General features: G+C 41.0%; 1 protein-coding gene across 2 annotated transcripts in view; it reads left to right on the forward strand.

The window, feature by feature from the left end:
* The window catches only part of calcrlb (calcitonin receptor-like b), a 97597-nt gene that overhangs the window by 57126 nt on the left and 18849 nt on the right, over nt 1-21622 (forward strand). The window contains exons 2-7 of one of the 2 annotated variants that reach the window (XM_055637825.1): nt 5028-5120; nt 6037-6184; nt 11164-11280; nt 14328-14440; nt 14535-14626; nt 19846-19972. In XM_055637825.1, coding sequence (XP_055493800.1) covers nt 5070-5120; nt 6037-6184; nt 11164-11280; nt 14328-14440; nt 14535-14626; nt 19846-19972 — 648 coding nt within the window. In that variant the 5' untranslated portion in view covers nt 5028-5069. Of the gene's footprint in view, nt 1-5027; nt 5121-6033; nt 6185-11163; nt 11281-14327; nt 14441-14534; nt 14627-19845; nt 19973-21622 lie in introns of both variants that reach the window. The other variant, XM_055637824.1, reaches the window with a different exon arrangement.

Here is a 21622-nt window from a genome sequence, read left to right on the forward strand (position 1 = left end):
TTGATATTATATGAATATTATTCATTTGCTCCTTTTACCCCATAAACACCCTATCTAGGAGAGGGGGGGGGGGGGGGCAGAGAGGGGGAAAGAGGGGGAGAGAGGGTGTGCTGAGAGGGGATGGGGAGAGGTGGGGTGCAGGGAGGGAGGGTGGAGGGAAGGGGGTAAGGGTGTGTGGAGGAGAGGGGGGTTTAGGGGAGGAATGGTGGGGGAGGGGATGGAGGAGAGGGGGGGAGGAAAAGTGGAGTGGGGAGGGAGAGGAGAGGGGGGAGAGGAGAGCGGGGGAGAGAGAGAGGGGGTGGGGGGGGAGGGGGGGGGGGGGGAGGGGGGGGGGGGGAAAAGGGGGGGGGGAATCAAAAAAAAACACATTCTGCAAGCATTGTAGAACCAAAAGAGACACTTTTTGCAAGCATTGTAGAACCAAAAGAGACACTTTTTGCAAACATTTTAGAACCAATAGACACATTCTGCAAGCATTTTAGAACCACTAAGGACACTTACATTTGAGTAGACATGTGTTCAGTGTTATTCACAGCTCAGAGAAACGTGACCCTCTGCCTTCCTCCATCTTGAAGAAACTGTAAAGCACACCACTTCCTAGTTTTATAGTCCCTCCCCCCTGCTGCCAGCGTGGGCCGCAGAGAGGATGGGGAATTTTGTTAAAACATTAATATATCTGTCATTTTTCATCAACGGGAAAAATCCTCGGCACACATGCGGCGGAGGGGGGCTCTGAGCAAGGTGGCCAAAAATGACAGCCGTAGGTGGTGGCGTTCTCTCACAAACCGCAGCACAGATGGCCAAAACCGGTCAAGAACAGACTTTTAGTAATATAGATATTAAAACAGGCATTTAAAAAGATGAGAGGGAATCTTATAGAAACATATAAAATTCTTAAGGGATTGGACAGGCTACATGCACGAAATATGTTCCTGATGTTGGGGGAGTCCAGAACCAGGGGTCACAGTTTAAGAATAAGGGGTATGCCATTTACGGTTGAGATGAGGAAAAATGTTTTCACCCAGCGACTTGTGAATCTGTGGAATTCTCTGCCTCAGATGGCAGTGGAGGCCAATTCACTGGATGTAGTCAAGGGACAGTTATTGTAGATATCGCTCTTAGGGCTGACTGAAGCAAGAGACATGGGGAGAAAGCAGGAACGGGGTGCTGAATTTGGATGATCTGCCATGATCATACTGAATGGTGGTGCTGGCTCGAAGGGCTGAATCGCCTACTCCTGCACCTTTTTCTATGTTTCTAAAAGTCCTATAAGACTTGTTGCTAATATCACTTAGACTTGCTGTAGCTACATGAAGAGAGCAGGGTTCTACGCATATCTAAAAAATTAATCATTATTTAACTTATTAATAATAACTTATTATTTGTTGATTATTTGTTTATTATTGGCAATAATAAACTAATATGCAGTTCAGTTTATCTTTGTCACGTGTACAGTCAAATCCTTTTTGCTGCGTGCTATCCAGTCTGGGAAAAGTCTATCCATGATTGCACTCAAGCTGTCCACTGTGTGAAGATACTTCTTGGGTTTTAACGTAAATTGACATCAATATCCTAAGATGTGTGTTAACGGGAACCAGGGATCCAAGGATGCAGTGCAGTACAGTACAGTACGGCAAACTCTTTAAGCGTAGCGGGTGGCCACTGATTTTCCCTTTAACTGAAGAACTGAAACTCGGTCTTCCAAATACTATTTTTAGTTTTTCTCAGTAGAAATTCTGTATGAGAATCTCTTAATCCTCACACTTCTCAGATCTTATTTCAGAATCCACTCCGAGTTTAAATTACAATCAACATCTCCAGCATCGCATGACCAAGTTCATTGCCACTAGCACAGAGAGAGAGAGAGAAGAGAAAAGTCTGCTGCACTTCTTTAAGAAACCTTGTAAATAGTGCCACTTGTTTACAGCGGACATGCTTGGGGGAAACCTTTGGCCCTCGGTGCATCAATCACACATTCTGGAGTACTCTGACATGTCTCCCATCCTATTTTAAAAGATGCTACCGATCCTGTGCTTTAAAATATATCTTTAAAAATACTTTCTAAATGAGGGAAACCATGTAAAATAAGCGCATGCATTTGTAAATGCTTCAAATGTTCTTCTTTTTGAATGTGCAAAATAATTTGGGCGTGCAGCCAAGTTATGTGCATGTATTTAGAATGTAACATGAATCATGAAGTTAGGTGATTTGCTGCTAGGCAGCAAGAGGATGTCAACATTCTGGTGTACAGATTATAGAATTGGTTTTAGGGAGTTCCGGGAGGGGTGGATTATGCAGTAGATTTAATGATATGGATGACAAGACAAATGTCTGGAAGTGTTTGGAATTCCTCCATGCTCAAAAACAGGTGCATCTGTGCATAGTGATGAACAATCAGTTGGACAGCTAGACCGCTGTGTTGGATTAAAGTTATTCTGCTGCATTATTCAAACCATCAAGATAAACACATTTCAAGACAACTATGACACTTGGTCTTCTACTATGTTTTCCCAGAGGGTTGTGGATGTAGTCCAGTCCATCACACAGACAAGTCTCTCCACCAGTGACTCCATCGGCACTTCACACTGCCTTGGAAAAGCAGCAAAGACAATCAAAGCTTTGTCCCACACCGGTCATTCCTTCTTCTCCCTGCTCTCATCTGACACAAGGTACAGAAGTTTGAAAGCATGCACCACCAGACTCAGGAACAGTTTCTTCCCCTGTTCGCAGACTTCAGAACGGTCCTTCCATTAGCTAAGGTACTGTCCGATTCACCTCTACCCCACTGTGGACATTGGACTTTGCCTCTGGAACTGATGTGCTACAATACTGAGAACTATATGCTGCACTCTGTATCTTTTCCTTTGCTCTTATACCTGAGTTTGACTTGATTGCATTGTATTATCTGAACTGATTGGGATAGCGTGCAAAATGAAGCTTTTCATGTACCTTGTAAGCAAAAGATGTACATTGGTTTTGTTGAGCAGTAGAGCATTTATGAAATATGTCATGTGAAATTACACCTGAATGTAACATTTTAACAATAGGAAAAGTGCAGATGTAAAAATCTGGACACCCCAAAACATTTAAAATTCTACGTACACCGCAAACTCAACTCCTTACCTCTCCCATCAGGATCCCGCTGCATATCATCCCCTCCTGACTCACCTTTCCATCTCACCTCCTTTTACTTGCCACCTTCCCTCTACTCTCTCTGCCCTGATGCAGGGTCTGAACCTGAGATATTGACCTTCATTCTGGCTCCACAGATGCTGCTTGATCCATTAAGTTCCACCAGCAGTTTGCTTTTTACATTTGTGCGCAGGAACGGGGAAGTAGGAGGCTGGGGTAGAGGGTCTAATGGAACAATTTTAAAATGCAGATTGACTGCCACATGGAAATATATTCCATCCTCGGGCATGAATAGAGTGAGGATATCTCCGCCATTGTGTTCATGCTGTTCCATTTAGGAGTTAACTCAAGACCCAAGCCTGTGTGTTGCACTTGTGTTAAACGTAATTCATCTTTTCTCATTTCACCTTCATATCTTCTACTTTAGTATGCTATGTATAAATAGTATTATTGTAATCATAAGGCCATAAGTGATAGGTGCAGAATTAGACTATTCAGCCCATCAAGTCTACTCCGCCATTCAATCATGCCTGATCTATCTCTCCCTCGTAATCCCATTCTCCTGTCTTCTCCCCATAACCCCTAACACCCATACTAATCAAGAAATCTGCACGTGCATATGGACAGTGATGTTCGAATAATGCAGGAGATTTGCATCATTTTGCGTAGAAGACACACATCGTTAATATAATGTGGACTATTTATATGCCAGATTTACGGTTTGAGATGTAAACACATCTGACTGCACGCTTGCAGGTTTTGCTTGTAATGTCCCTAAACTGCAACATCTTTATTTAAATGGATTTATAGTTTCACACTTGCCTAAGCAATTATCCAACAACTACTTATCCAAACAGCTATACTAGAATGAACGCATGCTATATGTCAGAGGTAATATGTCTGGGGATTTACTTTTGTTTCGTTTCTCAGTGTAAACTTTACAGAAGATGAAGGTGACAATGTTGGGGTTGCTGTAGGAGTAGGGTTTGGTTGTGGAATATAGTAGACAGTATAGTGGAATATAGTTTAAAACAGCAAACTAATAAACTCATTTAGAGTCATAGAGTGATACAGCATGGAAAAAAGGCCCTTTACCCCAACCTGCCCACACCAACCGACATGTCCCATCTACACTAGTCCCACCTGCCTGCGTTTGGCCCATATCCCTCCAACCTGTCCTCCTCCCAGAGGCTCAACCTCAAAAAATAACATTTATTGAACAAGTTTTTTATTTGCTGACTGACAAGGATGATCACTGAAAATAATATTTAGCCCACTGTCATTTTCAGATTTAGGTTTAGATTTATTATAGTCAGATGTACCGAGGTACAGCGAAAAACATTGTTTTGCATTCTATCCACTCATATCAGGTACTACTATACATAAGTATAATCAAGTCAAACTCAAAGTGCAATAGGTAGTGCAAAATGAAAGATACAGAGTGCAGAGAATAATTGGCTGCATTGCAGTGCTCCAGTTCTGAAGACAAAGTCCAATGTCTGCAATGGAGTAGAGGTGAATCAGACAGCACCCTAGTTTATTTTTACATTGGCGTGAAACAGAAAACACTTCAACCCTCAAGCAGATGCATCTTTAAATAGGCAAGTGCCAGCCGTCTTTCCTGAATTTAAATGAGAATCAACTTCTGGTACTTCAAACAATTGAAGTGGCATTCAGTGTTTAAGTTGCTGAACCCTTTTTGCTATGTAATGCTAAGTTGGAAAAATAGACTCGCTTACCTTTGTAATATTAAGCAGGAAAATGTAGCATCTCTGACATACGATACGTTAAAATCAGCAGAAAAAGTGTACAATCCCAATTCATGGCGAGTGTTATTTGAATGTATTCCAGTTGCTGTTTGTCACTCAAGCTACATTCGCCTTTCACTTTTACAGGCTGTCATTTTCAAGTGTGAATTACTCAAGACGGTGCCTTCGATGGAAGGAAAACTGGTGTTTCAGATTCTGTTCTTTATTTTGGTTTCAAAGGTGAGTCCTAAAGATTCGTGCAGTTAACTGAATTTGTAGGTGTAATTAAACTTAATTTAGCTTAGTTTAGCAATCGTCTACTGTAGTGTACCGTGCATAAATATTGTTAATGTAAGGTGCATATAACGCAGAAGATTTGGATCATTTTGTGTAGAAGGCGCACATAATTTTTATAGTGTGCACTATTTGTATGACAGATTTACGGTTATGAGATGTAAACACATCTGACTGCATGCTTGCTGGTTTTGATTATAATTTCCCTAAACTGCAACATCGTTGTTCGAATGGTTTTTTAGCTTTGCTCTTGCCTAGTCAATTATCTAGTAACTACTTATCCAAATAGCTATATTTGAGTGAACGCATGCTATGTGTCAGAGGTAATATATTGCACCATGTCTAAGGGATTACTTTAGTTTTTCAGTGTAACCTTTACAGAGGTTGAGGGTGACATTATTGTTATTGCTGTTCGAGTGCGGTATGGCATGTGGAATGTAGTCTACAGTTTAAAACGGCAAACTGATAGACTAATTTCCCGATGCTTCAGAGTATTGTTGTGCAACCTGAAAAAATGTCATTTATTGAACAAGTTTTTGCATTTGGTGACAGACATGCATGATCCCTGGGAATGCTATTTAACCTGCTGTCTGCTCCACAAACCCATGTAAGCAGTGCACGAGAGCGCAATTTGTTTTTGGCTACTTGCATTAAGCAACCAATGTAATAGTCTCTATGTTGAACGTTTAAATCCACTTGCAAAGTTCAGCTCGATTGAAATCAATAGAATTGAACTTCAAAAGCAGGAAAACAATATGCCGTACAATATGCATATATTGGTATATTGAGTGTTTTGCATCACCAATTATGAACAAATTTCCCACTCTTTTATGTCTCTAATATTGTATTTGTTTTATAGCAGCTGTTTGCAGCCGCTCAGACGAGTAACAGTACAAGGAATGTGACAATACAACTATACAATGGACTTGGCTTCACCAGGGAAAAAATAATGATTGCACAATATGAGTGCTATCAAAAGATCATGAAGGTGGCCGTGTACAGCAGAAATGGTAAACTGCTGACCTATCCTTCGCGTGATTTTGTGCACCTCTTTAGGATCGCACCTCATCCTCCTGTGCTCCAAGGAATAGAGTCCCAGACTGCTCATCCTCTCCCTGCAGCTCAGAGCCTTGAGTCCTGGCAACATCCACATAAATCTTCTCTGTACCCTTTCCAATGCAGTTGAGTCGCTGAATTGCTTTTATAACGTAGAACGCCGAACACTAAATGTTATTCCCTTTATCATGTAGTTGTTCACTGTGGATGGCTTGACTGTAATCATGTATAGTCCTCTGCTGACTGGATAGCACGCAACAATAAAATGCTTTTCACTGTACCTCAGTACATGTGACAATAATGCTAAACTAAACTAATCTAATATAGCATAGAAACAGACCCTTTATCCCACAATGCTTGTGCCATAAATTATGTCACATCTGCCTGTACATGATTCATATCCCTCTATTCCTTGCATTTATAAGTTCATGAGCTCAAGGAGCAGAATTAGGCCACTCGGCTCATCAAGTTTAATTCCTGGGTTAATTCCCAGGGCTGTCGTATGCTGAGAGAATGTAGTGGCTGTGCTTGTATACTCTGGAATTTAGAAGGATCAGAGGGGATCTTATTGAAAGATATAAGATTATTAAGGATTTGGACACAATAGAGGCAGGAAACATGTTTCCGACGTTGGGGGAGTCCAGAACCAGGGGCCACAGTTTAAAAATAAGGGGTAAGACATTTAGAACGGAGATGAGGAAACACTTTTTCACACAGAGAGTTGTGAGTCTGTGGAATTCCCTGCCTCAGAGAGCAGTAGAGGCAGGTTATCTGGATACTTTCAAGACAGAGCTAGATAGGGCTCTTAAAGATAGCAGAGTCAGGAGATATGGGGAGAAGGCAGGAACATTGATTGTGGATGATCAGTCATGATCACATTGAATGGCAGTGCTGGCTCGAAGGGCCGAATGGCCTACTCCTGCACCTATTGTCTATTGTCTCTTGTCTACTCTGCCATTCAATCATGAATGATTTATCTGTCCCTCTCAACCCCATTCTCATGCCTTCTCCCCATAACCACACCCGTGTGCCAATCTAAAAGTATGTTAAACACCACAATCATATCTGCTCCACCCCCACCCCTGGCAATGCATTCCAGGCCACCACCACTGTCTGTATAAAAAAACTTGCTCTGCACATTTCCATTAAACTTTTCCTCTCACAGCTTCTAGCTATACTCTCTAGTGTTGGTCATTTCCATCCTGGGAAAAAGGTTCTGACTCTCTACCCTATCTGTATAAAGTCATAGAATCATATGACTGGAAACAGGTCCTTTGGCCCAACTTACCCACCCAACCAACATGTCCCATCTACACTAGTCCCACCTGCCTGCATTTGGTCCATATCCCTTTAAACCTGTCCTATCCATGTACCTGTATAATTGTTTTCTTAAACATTGCAATAGTCCCTGCATCAACTACCTCCTCTGGCAGCTTGTTCCATACACCCACCACCCTTTATGTGAAAATGTTACCCCTAATATTCCTATTACATTTTTTCCCCTTCACCTTAAACCTACTTCCTCTGATTCTTGATTCCCCTACTCTAGGCAAGAGACTCTTTGTGTCTACCCGATCTATTCCTCTCATGATTTTATACCCCTGTATAAGATCACTTCTCATCCTCCTGCGTTTCAAGGAATAAAATCCCAGCCTGCTCAACCTCTCCATATAGCTCAGACCCTTGAGTCCTAGCAACTTCCATGTAAATCTTCTCTGTACCCTTTCCAAATTGACAACATCTTTCCTATAACATGTTGCCCAGAATTGAACACAATACTCTAAATGTAACCTCAACAATGCTTTATACAACTGCGACATGACCTCCCATCTCATAATCTCAAAGTAATTATCTCTCAAAAATCAAGTCTCAGAATTCAGGGAAACCACCTCTGCACCCTCTCCAAAGCCCCCAGATCCTTCCTGCAATGGGTGACCAGAACTGCATGCAAAACTCCAACATTTCTCGGGCTGCATCATGATCTTTCAGAGCTGCGTTATGTTCACATATCTGCCCCGCAATCTGCTCAATTAATGCAACGGACATTCTCAATGTTACAGCAACAGGAACGAGAGTCATTTAATAATATCACAACAGTCAAATAGTCTGTTGGCTTCATGCTCAAAATTTGAAGGATCTGCAACAATCTAGGAGTTGAGAGGAGATAACGTTAAAGGCTATTTCTGTGGTGCTACTCGCAAGGATAAGAAGTACTCGTCCATCTTTTGCAACTTGTTTTTAAGGCTTCATGAATCAGATCCAGGGAACAGGTATGAAGCAAGCTTGGGAAATGCTTTGTACACAGAATGGGACAGGTGTAAGAATATCACGTGAAAGGCAAATCTTTTAACCATTTTTATCTATTAGTAAAACAATCAATCAGTCTGGGCTCGTAATGAGCACCCAGTTGTGCACCGAATTAAGTGAATGTGTTCAGAACACTGAGTGTTCAAGAGTCAAGAGTCAAGTGAAGAGTGTTCTATTGTCATATGTCCCGGATAGAACAATGTAATGCTTACTTGTTGCAGCACAACACGTTTAATACTTGACAGATAACATAATAAATGACTAAAAGAAGTTCAATACATAAAAAAAACCCAATGTAGTGCAAAAAGAAATCCAAAGCCCAAAGTCCCTAGAGCGATCAAGGCAATTTGTCGTTCACAGTTTAGTTGGCGTTTGTAGTGATCAATATGCTGATGTTTGGCGGGAATATGCTGTTTCTGAGGAATTTTAAATTAATTGGTTAAAGAATAGAGGAAACAGAACTTTAGGTTGAAACTACCACGACTTGTCTTAATATTTCCTGCAGAAAGAATGCAGCAAGTGAAGGGCAGTTGTGCACAAAATCATTCTCTGTCTCTTATAGGGTGTACTTGCCATGCTTAGCAAGAGAGTGCAATACCTCCATCATTTTCATTGTGACTGAAAATAGCTTTGGCACCATTTGTAATCTCTTTTATTTTTGGGAAGCAGCCATTAAAATATCAACTGGCTTGAGGTTGCCACTGAATGAAGTTCCGGCTCTTATTTCAGATATATTTAATTTCCTTAGAGGCCGGTGCCTATCTCAGCCTAGTTAAACTGGAACCTAAAATAATTATACGTAATGTACATCACTCAGCTCCCTGTACCGTTGTTTCCAAAGGCTGGAAAAAGTGATCTAATGTGGAAGAAAGTGCTGTAGTCATGGATTCAACTCTGCAGAGCCTCCTTTGTAAATAATTGTTGGTTCAAATACTAAAAGTATCATGGCAGCATTTATGCTCTGCCTATGTCGATAACTAGCAGTCGTGCTGATGATGATACTTTATTGTAGCTAGCTAGGTGCAGTGAAATTCTTTGTTTTTGCACATAAAGTACACAAAAGAGTCACCACAAATGTGCCAACAGAGTTTTAGTGTGAACTCTTCACCACCACGAAGACTTATTTTCCTTTTAAACACTAAGATCAATTTATTCTTCAAATATTAATTAAACATTTACTTATTACTTATTTAGTGTATTTGCTTTTATTATGCAGTATTTACTTGTGTTTTATTGGCATTAATGTAATTTGTTACAGTTGTTATAAGCAGTGCGGTGAATATTTGTGCTGTGACAAAGGTTATTGTGTTTTGTGCTGCGGAGTTTGGGAAGCATTTGTCTGATGAGATGCAGGCGAAAGTCTCGTTCCAGTTTTTCAGGCCTGTCTTTCCTTTCGGATCAGGGAAAGTGGCACTTTGCCCTCAGAAATCTAAAACTGATTCCCGATGTTCCCGATGTTGGGGGAGTCCAGAACATGTTCCTGATGTTGGGGGAGTCCAGAACCAGGGGCCACAGTTTAAGAATAAGTGGTAAGCCATTTAGAATGGAGACGAGGAAACATTTTTTCACACAGAGAGTTGTGAGTGTGGAATCCTCTGCCTCAGAGGACGGTGGAGGCCGGTTCTCTGGGTACTTTCAAGAGAGAGCTAGCTAGGGCTCTTAAAGATAGTGGAGGCAGGGGATATGGGGAGAAGGCAGGAACAGGAACTGATTGGGGATGATCAGCCATGATCACATTGAATGGCGGTGCTGGCTCGACGGGCCGAATAGCCTATTCTTGCACCTATTGTCTATTGATTTTAAAATTTATCTCATTTAGAATTCCTGTGGTTGGCAAGAAGATGTTTATTAAACAGATTATCTGTAATTGCTGGTGGTAGCTTGAATAAGAAGAATGATATGATTCCGCATTACCTTAGTATGATGTATCTTCCTAAAATACAGGAATTGCACCTAAATGTGGTACTGTGCCAACATTAGCGTTATTGAATAATACAATGCAGAAGTCCCCGACAACTGATATAGTTCCTCCTTATTTACTTTTATGAGTGAACATTGTGTACAATGTTATTCTTGCTTGGAGAGGCAGAAAATAACTGACCCACAATGTCATGATAATTCTTTAACATGATACATCCCAGCAGGTTACATGTTGTGAGGTCTCACAAAAACTGGAGAACGTGCATGGATGAATTTTCAGGTTCAGTCCTTTCTTGAGGCTGATGGTAGTAGGGAGTAGGGAAAGCAATGGAAGTGAGGTGGGGGCAGGACAAAGCGAAGCGAGTGATAGGTGAATACAGGTGATGGGAGTTGATTGTCAAATGGGTGGACAAAGCCCAGAGATGAAAGGGAGACACAGGGCTGTGAGACAAGGAGTGTGAATTGTGAGACCCAGATGAGGGATGAAGGTGGAAGGGGACGGGGAACAGTAGGGGAAAGGACTGCCGGATAGTGAGGGAAATGGGTGGTTGGTGTACCATTTCATGAATGAGAATGTTTTGTATAAAATAAAATGTAATTCCGCTAACAACTGCGCAAAGGTTGTGAAAAGGTTGTAGTTAATAATTGTATGGGTTGGAAACATTAGTAATTACTAGACATGTCAAACATACTTCCTCTTTATCAGCTACGAGCCCCGTATGTAGCAGGACGTGGGACGGGTGGCTATGCTGGGAAGATACTCCTCCTGGGGCAGTGGCTGTGCAACGATGCCCCGACTATTTTCAAGACTTTGATCCGCAAGGTATGAATACTCATTCCTCACTGAAGTAATCACTGTACTAACATTTGGCAAAGTTCAGGCTAAGATTGATCATTTTAGATTTTACTTTGGCCTTTAGAGTTACATCGCGGAAACAAACCCTTCAGCCCACAGAGTCTGCACTGACCAGTGATCACCCCGTACACTAGCATTATCCTACACACTGGGGACTGCACGTCTTTGGGAGGAAACCGGAGCACCCGGGGAAAGCCCATGTGGTCACAGGGAGAATCTACAAACTCTTTACAGACTGCAGCCGTAGTCAGGATCAATCCCGGGTCCCTGGTGCTGTAAAGCAGTAATTCTACTCTGCCGCCCACCTGATATACAATCACATCAGAAAAAATATATATATTATCTCCATCTTAAGTAATATATGCTGTGTAGCCCTCCATTCACATGCTGTGTAACTCTCCATTCGTTTTGCATAATCTCATCGGCAGCTGTGCCACATATTTCCTTTCATAACTTCTCCTTCATGTGTGACAAGCATGAACAGAGGAAGTTCAGAGCTGAAATGTGCTGGCCCTGAATTAAATGCATTTTTAAAAATTGGCAAATGTATCACAGGAAGGCTGTTTCTTTGGCCGTACCGCCAGGTTAGTTCAGAGCTGCAAGTTGAAAGAAGCAGCTTCTGAGTCAATTTATTGAACAAAAGGAGGAATTGCCATAAAATATTGTGAAATTGTAGGATCTCTGTGAATGCCTCCCTTGCATTGCCAGACCACAAACACTACGCTTCACACCGCCCACAATTCAAATGCTGTCAGATAGGGATGATGTGGGTTTTGTCCCTTGAGCATTCATCAGACTTAAAAGATTAATTCAAGGACAGAATGGATCGTATTTATTTTATTTATTCACATGAGTTATTGGATTTCATTTTGATCAATCGTCAGAGTGCTTACAGTATTTAACAACATTTCAGTTATGGCAAGAAGTATATTATTAGAATTGCAAACTAAGGATGAACTCATTCTTTGTGCAGCACCTCTGATTTAACTCCAGCAGAAAAAGAAATACAACTTGGAATCTTAAGCAAGCATTAGACAAGGTCTTAGTAATCCAGAGCAAAGCAAAATATTGCATTGGGCTCAACTTAAGCTAGACAGTCACGTTATTCAATTTTATGTTAAAAGCTCTGTTCGAGTTTGACAATAATTTGAGCATGAGAACAGCACCAAGAATTTGCTTATGGCTGAATTTAATTGTAATTGTATTATTAATGTTGACTTTTACCAGTAAATGTCATCTGCCAGTAAGAAATTACCTTTATTGGAAGGTAGACAAAATTGCTGGAGAAATCCAGCGGGTGCGGCAGCATCTATGGAGCGAAGGAAATAGGCAACGTTTCGGGCCAAAACCCTTCTTCAGACAGGGTTTGAAGAAGCGTTTGAAGAAGGGTTTCGGCCCGAAACGTTGCGTATTTCCTTCGCTCCATAGATGCTGCTGCACCCGCTGTGTTTCTCCAGCAAATTTTGTCTACCTTCAATTCTCCAGCATCTGCAGTTCCTTCTTGAACATACCTTTATTGGAAATTCACCTTTCCATATTGTGTTCCTAAAATTAGAAAAACCGTACACTGAACAGAGTGAAGACTTTCAATGTAAATCCAATATAGACACTCCCCGGCTTACGCAAACGGGTACTTACGTAAACTTGCATTTTCGTAAACAATTCTGTACTCAGTCCCTAGTGCAATCAGGGCAGTTTATAATTTCCACAACACTTTACTCAAGCACAGAACTCATTGGACACAAGCCGACAAAGGCCAGCCAGAAGGCCAGCCAGCACAGACAGTGCCCCAATGGCAAGGGTCAGTGATTCCGACTTACATGAAATCTGACTTGCGTGAGGTTTCATGGAATCTTATGTAAGTCGTGGTGTGCCTGTTCCATAAATTAGTTGATTAGAAAGATAAACTACAAAAAAAAGCCCACATAACAATCATCACAATAATCACAATTATCACAAAGTAATATTTTTTAAATGATTTTGATATATTTCAGGCTGAGAAGCGGAATATATGTACATACTTTAAGAAACATTGTTTATTATTTGATACCTGATGGAAACTGAGGATATCATATTTTCTCGTTCCATTAATAATGTACAGCTAGAGAAATTCAATCTGTGGCTTCAGGCCATTTTTGGATGATTAGTAAATACTGCTCTTTGTCAGTAGATACTTGTGACTGGAAAGAAGAAAGTAGTAATGTAATTACTATTTATCCAACATAAGGTGGTTGCAGCAAACAGCACATTCAACATTACTTTTTTTGCTTATCTTTCATTCATTGTTCTTTATCTCTCCACATCACCATCTATATCTCTCGTTTCCCTTATCCCTCCCCAGTCTGAAGAAGGGTCTTGACCAGAAACATCACCCATTCCTGCTCTCCAGAGATTCTGCCTGTCCCACTGAGTTACTCCAGCTTTTTGTGTCTATCTTCAATTGAAACCAGCATCTGCAGTTCCTTCTTACACATTATAGTTAAACCTGTAAACTGCTCCTTAGCCTACTGGCTTACTTGCTGATGGAGTTCACTTGTAATGGACTGTTCGAACTATTTCCACCGGCAGACGTTACAAGGCCTTCTACGCCCGAACCTCCAGACTCAGGAACAGCTTCATTCCCAGAGTTATAGCGGCTCTGAACCGGCCCTGCTGAGTGCCCCCCACCCCCATGGACTGTCTCCCTCGAATGGTCACGTCGCACAGACACATCTGCACTTTAGTCTGTTTGAACTGCTTTGAATATTTTACTGTTGTAATGTTCTTTTTAGAAACCATGTTCTCGGGGTATCTAAATCTAAATTTTATTAGTTATTTAAGTTATGACATCGGATGGAAGCTGCATACCAAATTTTGTTGCGCTTATGTGCAATGACAATAAAATATATTATTATTATTAATATTATTATTATTATTTAACCTCCCATTTCCATTTAGTGTAAGTCTGCAGAAAGTTTTGGTTTGATACATATTTTATGGTTTGGAGATATTTATTCTGACTGTTTGTCAAATAGAGAAAGCAATAAAGATTTGCGATGAAACTGGGAAATGGTTTCGACACCCGGAGAGCAACAGAACCTGGACAAATTACACACTGTGTACTGCATACACAAAGGAAAAGCTCAAGGTAGAATTTCTGGTTATGATTCATTGCATACATGATAAAATAACAAAAATAAGTACGTAGCAATCAACCTTTTTTTTGTGTTTTCGCAAAACAGACTGCATTGAATTTATTGTACCTGGCAGTGATTGGGCAAGGATTATCAATGGCTTCTCTGCTGATTTCTCTCAGCATCTTCTTTTACTTCAAGTAAGTATTTCACAGTTCATTTTACTGACATAATATACGTTAAGTGGATTTTCTTTGAGGTTGAACTAAAAATAAGTGCAGTGTCATATACTGGAATGGTAGATTAAGTATCCAAACATAAAGACTGCTCATGATGTGATATTGAAACTAATCAAATATAAAACTGATTTCTTTATGAAACATGAACTCCAATATATGCCACTTTCCTATTTTAATATTATTTAAGTAGCAAGCTAAATATGGAGTGCAGTATGTATTTCGCTTGTACTCAGTGCAGAAGGTGACAGGTCAGCGGGCTGTTCCCAGAGGAGCAAACTAATCAGTTTACAAAGTCATAAATGATAGGAGGAGATTTAAACCATTCGGCCCATCAAGACTACTCCGCCATTCATTCAATCATGGCTGATCGATCTCTCCCTCCTAGCCCCATTCCCCGCCTTCTCCCCCATAACCATCGTAGAAACAAGGGAGTGCAGCTGCTGATTTACAAAGAAAGAAAAGACTGAAGCAGTCTAAAGAAGGGCCCTGACTAGGAAAATTACCCATCCATGTTCTTCAGGGAGTCTGCCTGACCCCACTGATTTACTCCAACATTTAGTGTCTTTTTGTTTCATCAATTTCATTTCCTCTCTTATTTCCCTGTGACCCAGTTATTTATTTTCTACACACATGGCCATTAACTAACTCCCCATTTGATTCTTGTTGCCATTTACCTGTACTAAGGCTAATTTACAGGAGCCAACTAACCTGCTAACTTGAAGATAGACACAAAATGCTGGAGTAACTCAGCAGGACAGGCAGCATTTTTGGAGAGAAGGAATGGGTGACGTTTTGGGTTGAGACACTTCTTCCTACTAATTTGCACGCTTGTGGGATATGGGAGGAACCGGAGGAGCCGGGAGGAAACTCACATGGTAACATGAAAAATATGCCAACTTCACACCTTCAACCTGGAGGTCAGGATTGAATCCAGATCCTCGGAGCTGTAAGGCATCTGATATATCAGTTGAAAGTAAAAAGGAAACTGCATTAAAATTAAATTGTGAGTTTGTACTCCCTAATAGAATGCTACACCATTAAGGTTTGTAAAGGCAAAAAACTGCCTGAGTTTACTTGGTGTCCCCAAGATAGGTACAGAAGAGTGTGCGAACTTTGCTAATTAAAAGAAGAGGAAAGACAATGGGTTAAGACACCAGAATTATTTGCCAATAATCTCATCTGAGTGAAGGGTCAGAGATTACTATTCACTCCCATTGAAAACAATGATGGTTGTTTACTTTAGATTTATCTGGGGACATCATTTCCTTAAAGTAGACCTAGAGAGGAAATGCTGCAGCATGTCATTTGTAAAAGTCCAATGGTCATCTTTAGACACTGATTTGTTTCCTGACATTTGCTGTGTTGAAAGGAAAATGTGTTTTTAAAGATTGAGTCAAATTCTTTATTGCTCCAGTATTTAGAAAGTCAGAGGAGTTATTAGGTACGATCCCCATCACCAGGCAAAACAATGTGTTTTAATTCATTCAGGAAGTGGGTGTCAGTAGCAAAGTGAACCTTTATATCCATTGTTAACTGACGCTGAGTTAGACATACAAAGCTGGAGTAACTCAACGGGTTAGGCAGCATTTCTGGAGAAAAGGAATAGGTGACATTTCGTGTCAAGTTCCTTCTTCAGACTATTGAACTATTGCAATTAGCTTATTTTTTAATAGTGAACTTTGATATTTGTACCCAGCATAATAACAATATGTTTTACATGTTAGGATGCTGCACAGCTTGGAAGGTAACTTGTAGGTGATGGTTTTCCCATTTACCTCCTGCCCTTGTGCTGGAGGTCACAGGGTTGGAAGTTTCTGTTGGAAAACCATTGGTGATTTGCAATTGTACATATACAGATAACACACAGAGTAGCCAATGTACAGCCTGCTGCTGGAGGGAGTAGATAGTTATGATGGGCTGATTGGGTGCCAATCCAGAATGATGTGGTTCTGTCCAGAATGGTGCTGAGCTTCTTGTGTGCAACGTTGGAGTGGACTCCATTTTATAAATTGAGAGTATTCTGTTGTACACATGGACTATGGATTGTGAATGTTGGGAAGGTTTTGTGGGGGTGAGTAACTTGGTTCAGTTATATTTGGCCTTTCACTCATATTTTTGGGAAGATGCCAGTGATGTAACTGAATTAGAACAACTTAGCTCGATCTAAAGATAGTTCTAGAGCGCAACTCTTCAACACCACAGCTGGAATATTGTCAAGTCTCATTGCTCTCAGCTATTTCCTAATATCATGCGTAGTGAATCAAAATGGCTGAAAACTGTCTTCTGGTGTAACATGAAGCTCAGGAGTAGGCAGCAGTGCCCAGTCCATCATCGGCTCTGACCTCCCTACCATCGAGGGGATTTATCACAGTCGCTGCCTCAAAAAGGCTGCCAGCATCATCAAGGACCCACACCATCCTGACCACTCACTCATCTCCCTGCAGCCTTCAGGTAGAAGGTACAGGAGCCTAAAATCTGCAACATCCAGGTTCAGGAATAGCTCTTCCCCACAGCCATCAGGCTATTAAACTCAACTTAAACGAAACCCTGAACATTAATAGCCCATTGCACTTTATCTGATTATTTAAGTGTGTGTGTATATATATATTCAATGATATATGGTCACACTGATCTGTTCTGTATTTATTTGAGCCTACTATATTCTGTTGTGCTGAAGCAAAGCAAGAATTTCATTGTCCTATCTGGGACACATGACAATAAACTCTCTTGAATCTTGTATATCAGGCTCAGGAGTAGGCAGCAGTTGATTACTTGATTAGTCTATCTGGCTGAAGATAGTTGCAGGTTCTTCAGCCTGGTGGTCTGCACTCATGTGCTGGAGTCTACTAATGTTATAAATGTTTTTTTCAATGGAGCTTTCTTTACCCATTAATCGCTTAATGATCCAGTGCCATTCCTGGATGAATGAAGCCGAGATCCCGTGTAATTAATGGAAACAAAGTGCATTCTGGTTAACACACAAAGTGCGAGAGGAACTCAGCAGGTCAGGCAGCATTTCTGGAGAACCTGGTAGGGGAGATCTCAGATCTGAAGAAGGGTCTCAATCTGAAATGTCACCAATCCATGTTCTCCAGCCATGCTACCTGACCTGCTGAGATGCTCCTGCGCTGTGTCCAGTGTTATTTGGCTCGTTTGTCTTTGTGTGGTGTTTTTATTGTTTAATGTGGAAATGGTTCTGTGTAATAGTTTGATCGTTTTGATACATTATTTAAATTTGTTCCGTGAGATTGCGAAACAAATATTTTACATTTCTTCCAGAAGACAACACCAAAGCTATAAATGGAGGAATGATAGAAACATAGAAAATAGGGGCAGGGGGAGGCCATTCGGCTCTTCGAGCCTGCACGGCCATTCATTGTGATCGTGGCTGTATTGCTTTTTTTTCAACCAGCGCTGAAATTATAAACCAAATAGTGGCCCATAGGCACATGGGCAGCGCATGGCTACCATCCAGTGCCAGAGACCCAGATTCGATCCTGATTATGGGTGAGGTCTGTACGGAGTTTATATGTTCTCCCTGTGACCACATGAATTTCTACGGGTGCTCCGATTTCCTTTCACACTTCAAAGACCTATAGGTTTGTAGGATAATTGGCTTTGGTAAAATTGTCCCTAATGTGTGGATAATGTTAGTGTACTGGGTGATTGCTGGTCAATATTGTCTCAGTGGGCCAAAGGGCTTGTTTCCATGTTATATCACTGGTCTAAAATATGGCCTCCATCCATGTCATAAATATTATATTATTTTATGAATTAGGGTTAGCTCCCTGACTTGATAGTAATGGTATAAAATGTTCAAAAATATACAGACCATGTTGAAATAGAATTACATTTTTTTGGTGTTGGTAGACTGTACTCTATTAGCTTCCAAATCTGTTTGTAATTTAATTTACCATGGTCTATCAAAGGCATCCAAACAGATATATCAACAATACGTAAATTGGTGGCAGAGAATATGTAGTTTTATCCAGCGGTACAAATATTGACTTCTCTAACTTCAAGTAACCCTTGCTTTCCCTCTCTTTCCATCCCTCCCTCCTTCCCAGTTCTCCAATTAGTCTGACTGTCCTCATTTGCATTTTATCTCTGTTTGCTTTGTTGTTACCTCTCCTAGCTAACAGTGACCTATTCCTACATGTTCATTGATCTCCTCCCCCCCCCCCCCCCCCCCCCCCCCCCCCCACCCCTCCGTCTCGTTTAAAAAACTTTGCGCTTCCTTATCTCTGTATCTGCCACTCCTGGACTCAGTCTGAAGAAGGGTCTCAACCCAAAATGTCATCCATCCCTTCTATCCAGAGATGCTCTCTTTCCCGCTGTTACTCCAGCATTTTGTGTCTATCTTCGGTTTAAACCAGCATTTGCAGTTCCTTCCCACACAGGTATTTTTATCCCTTGTGTTGATCATCTCACCACCTATTTTGGCAGCCATGGTCAAGGCTACACCAGCCTTTGTCAGCAATGTTGCCACATAGACACTGTTCAGTCATGGAGTTTCAAGTTCCCCAAGCAGAGTACAATAGAGTCACAGAATCACACAGTCATATGTTTTATTCTGAATAAAGTTTACTTTTGAAATTTAATAAATCTCGGCCATGATACAGCATGGACAAATACTGGGGGAGGACAGAAGGTGGTAATCAGAAGGAAACTTATTTGCCCATGTTTGACTTAATGCCAGGAAGACTGCGGCAATGAATATAAAACAAGATAAATCAGCATGTTAGACAACAAGATATTATCATAGTTAAGGAATGGTGTTTTTTTGTAGAATTGCAAGTGGAAGTTTGATGCTTTTTTATGTCAAAATCCATAGGCAGAAATACAGGAACTGAAGATAGACACAAAAGGCTGGAGTAATTCAAGGGGACAGGCAGCATCTCTGGGAGAGAAGGAATGGATGACATTTCAGTTCAAGACCCTTCTTCATCACCCATTCCTTCTCTCCAGAGATGCTGCCTGTCCCACTGAGTTACTCCAGCATTTTGTGGCTATCTTCAACCAAAACCAGCATTTGCAGTTCTTTCCAACACAATAGAGTAGCTGTGTCCACTATGAGCAAGGCGTTGCTAGGATGTCAAAATGAGTGATCTTAATGATAACATTCATAGAACACAGAGAATAGATGAATTAATCCATTTGCTTTCATTTTTCTTTCGTAGGAGTTTAAGTTGCCAGAGGATAACACTTCACAAAAATCTATTTTTGTCATTTATTTGTAACTCCATTGTCACCATCATCTGGCTAACCGCTGTGGCAAATAATCAGAAATTTGTTGCAAGAAATCTGGTAAGTTTATCAGATATAAATGCAGTAAACCACAGAAATTAATTTGATACCTGAACGAAAGCAAAAGTTGGCTATACAATGTTTACAGCTTCAGAATATGGTAATGCACTTCACACTTCATTGAAATGTGGTTGTCATGTAAGAAATCCTAATTTGCACACAGTGAGATCCCACAAATAAGTAACCGATGAAGTGTTTTTAAAGATAACAATTGAACGATAAATGATTTAGAGGGGATTACTTGTAAGTAGAGTTTGAACAAACTTGATATGTTTCTTTTAACAGAGACAGATCCTGGAATGGTTTCCAGGGTTGTGGTGGAGGCAGATACGATAGTGGGAATTAAGAGGCTTTTAGATGGGCAAATAGATATGTATGTAATGGAAGGATGTGGATTACGTGCAGACAGAGGAGATTAGTTTAACCATGCATCATGTTAAGCACATACTTTGTGGGCCAAAGGACCTGTTTCTGTGATGGAAGGTTCTATGTTCTAAATATAGCATTACCCAGGAAATAAGGGAAGAGTCCAGTTTAATTTAGTTTCATTTGGTTTGGTGATACAGTGTGGAAACAGGCCCTTCGGCCCACCGTCTCCGCATTGACAAATCATCACCCCTGCACAAGTCCTTTCCGACACACTAGCGACAATTTACCAAAGTCAATTAACCTACAAACCTGCAAGCCTTTGGAGTGTGGGAGACAACCGGAGCATCCGGAAAAACCCACACGGTCACAGGGAGAACATTCAAACTCCGTACAGATAGCACCTGGAGTCAGGAACAAACCTGCATCTCTGTCGCTGTAAGGCAGCTACTCTACCACTGCGCCACCGTGCCACACACTCTGCAGACCTCTGCTCTTTTTGATATTGAACTAGGGCATCTCTTACATGCACCTGAGAGGGCAGATGAGGCCATTGTTTAATGTTTTGTGTTAAGGGCTTGTGAATCCCAAAATACTGAGGCGCCGCATGCGACCGCGTAAATGATGTCAAGTCGTGCGTCGTGACGTGTAAATGATGTCGCGTAAATGACACGCAAATAACGCCAAAGTGGGACAGACCCTTTAATATTCTTTAGTTTAGTTTAGAGATGCAGCATAAAAGCTGTTGAAAATGAAGATATACACAAAAAGCTGAATTAGCTCAGCAGGTCAGACAACAACACTGGAGAAAAGTAATAGTTGATATTTTGGGTCGAGACCCTTCTTTAGACTGAGAGTCAGGGGAAGGGGAAACGAGAGAAACATCAAAAATGTTGATTTGGTAATTGAATGAAAACGCAAGGATATTAATTTAATATTAAATATAATTTAATTTTAAGAATGGCACAGTAACAAAGTTGGTAGAGCTGCAGCCTAAGGGCTCTAGAGACCCAGGTTTGATCCTGATCTCAGGCGCTATTGCGTGGAGTTTGCATGTTCACCCTGTGATCCTCCGATTTCCTCCCACATCTGAAAGACGTACAGGTTTGCAGGTTAATTGGCCTGTGTAAAATTGCCCCTAGTGTGCTGTGTGAGCTGATGCAAAAGAGACATAGCATAGAACTAGTGTGAATTGGATTACTGTGTCTGCATATCTCATTTCAGCAAAGAATGAAATCATACAGTGCAGGAAAAGACCTTTCAGCACCTTTAAGTTTCATTGGA

The sequence above is a fragment of the Leucoraja erinacea genome, chromosome 7, assembly GCF_028641065.1.
Source record: "Leucoraja erinacea ecotype New England chromosome 7, Leri_hhj_1, whole genome shotgun sequence".
Lineage (NCBI taxonomy): Eukaryota > Metazoa > Chordata > Chondrichthyes > Rajiformes > Rajidae > Leucoraja > Leucoraja erinaceus.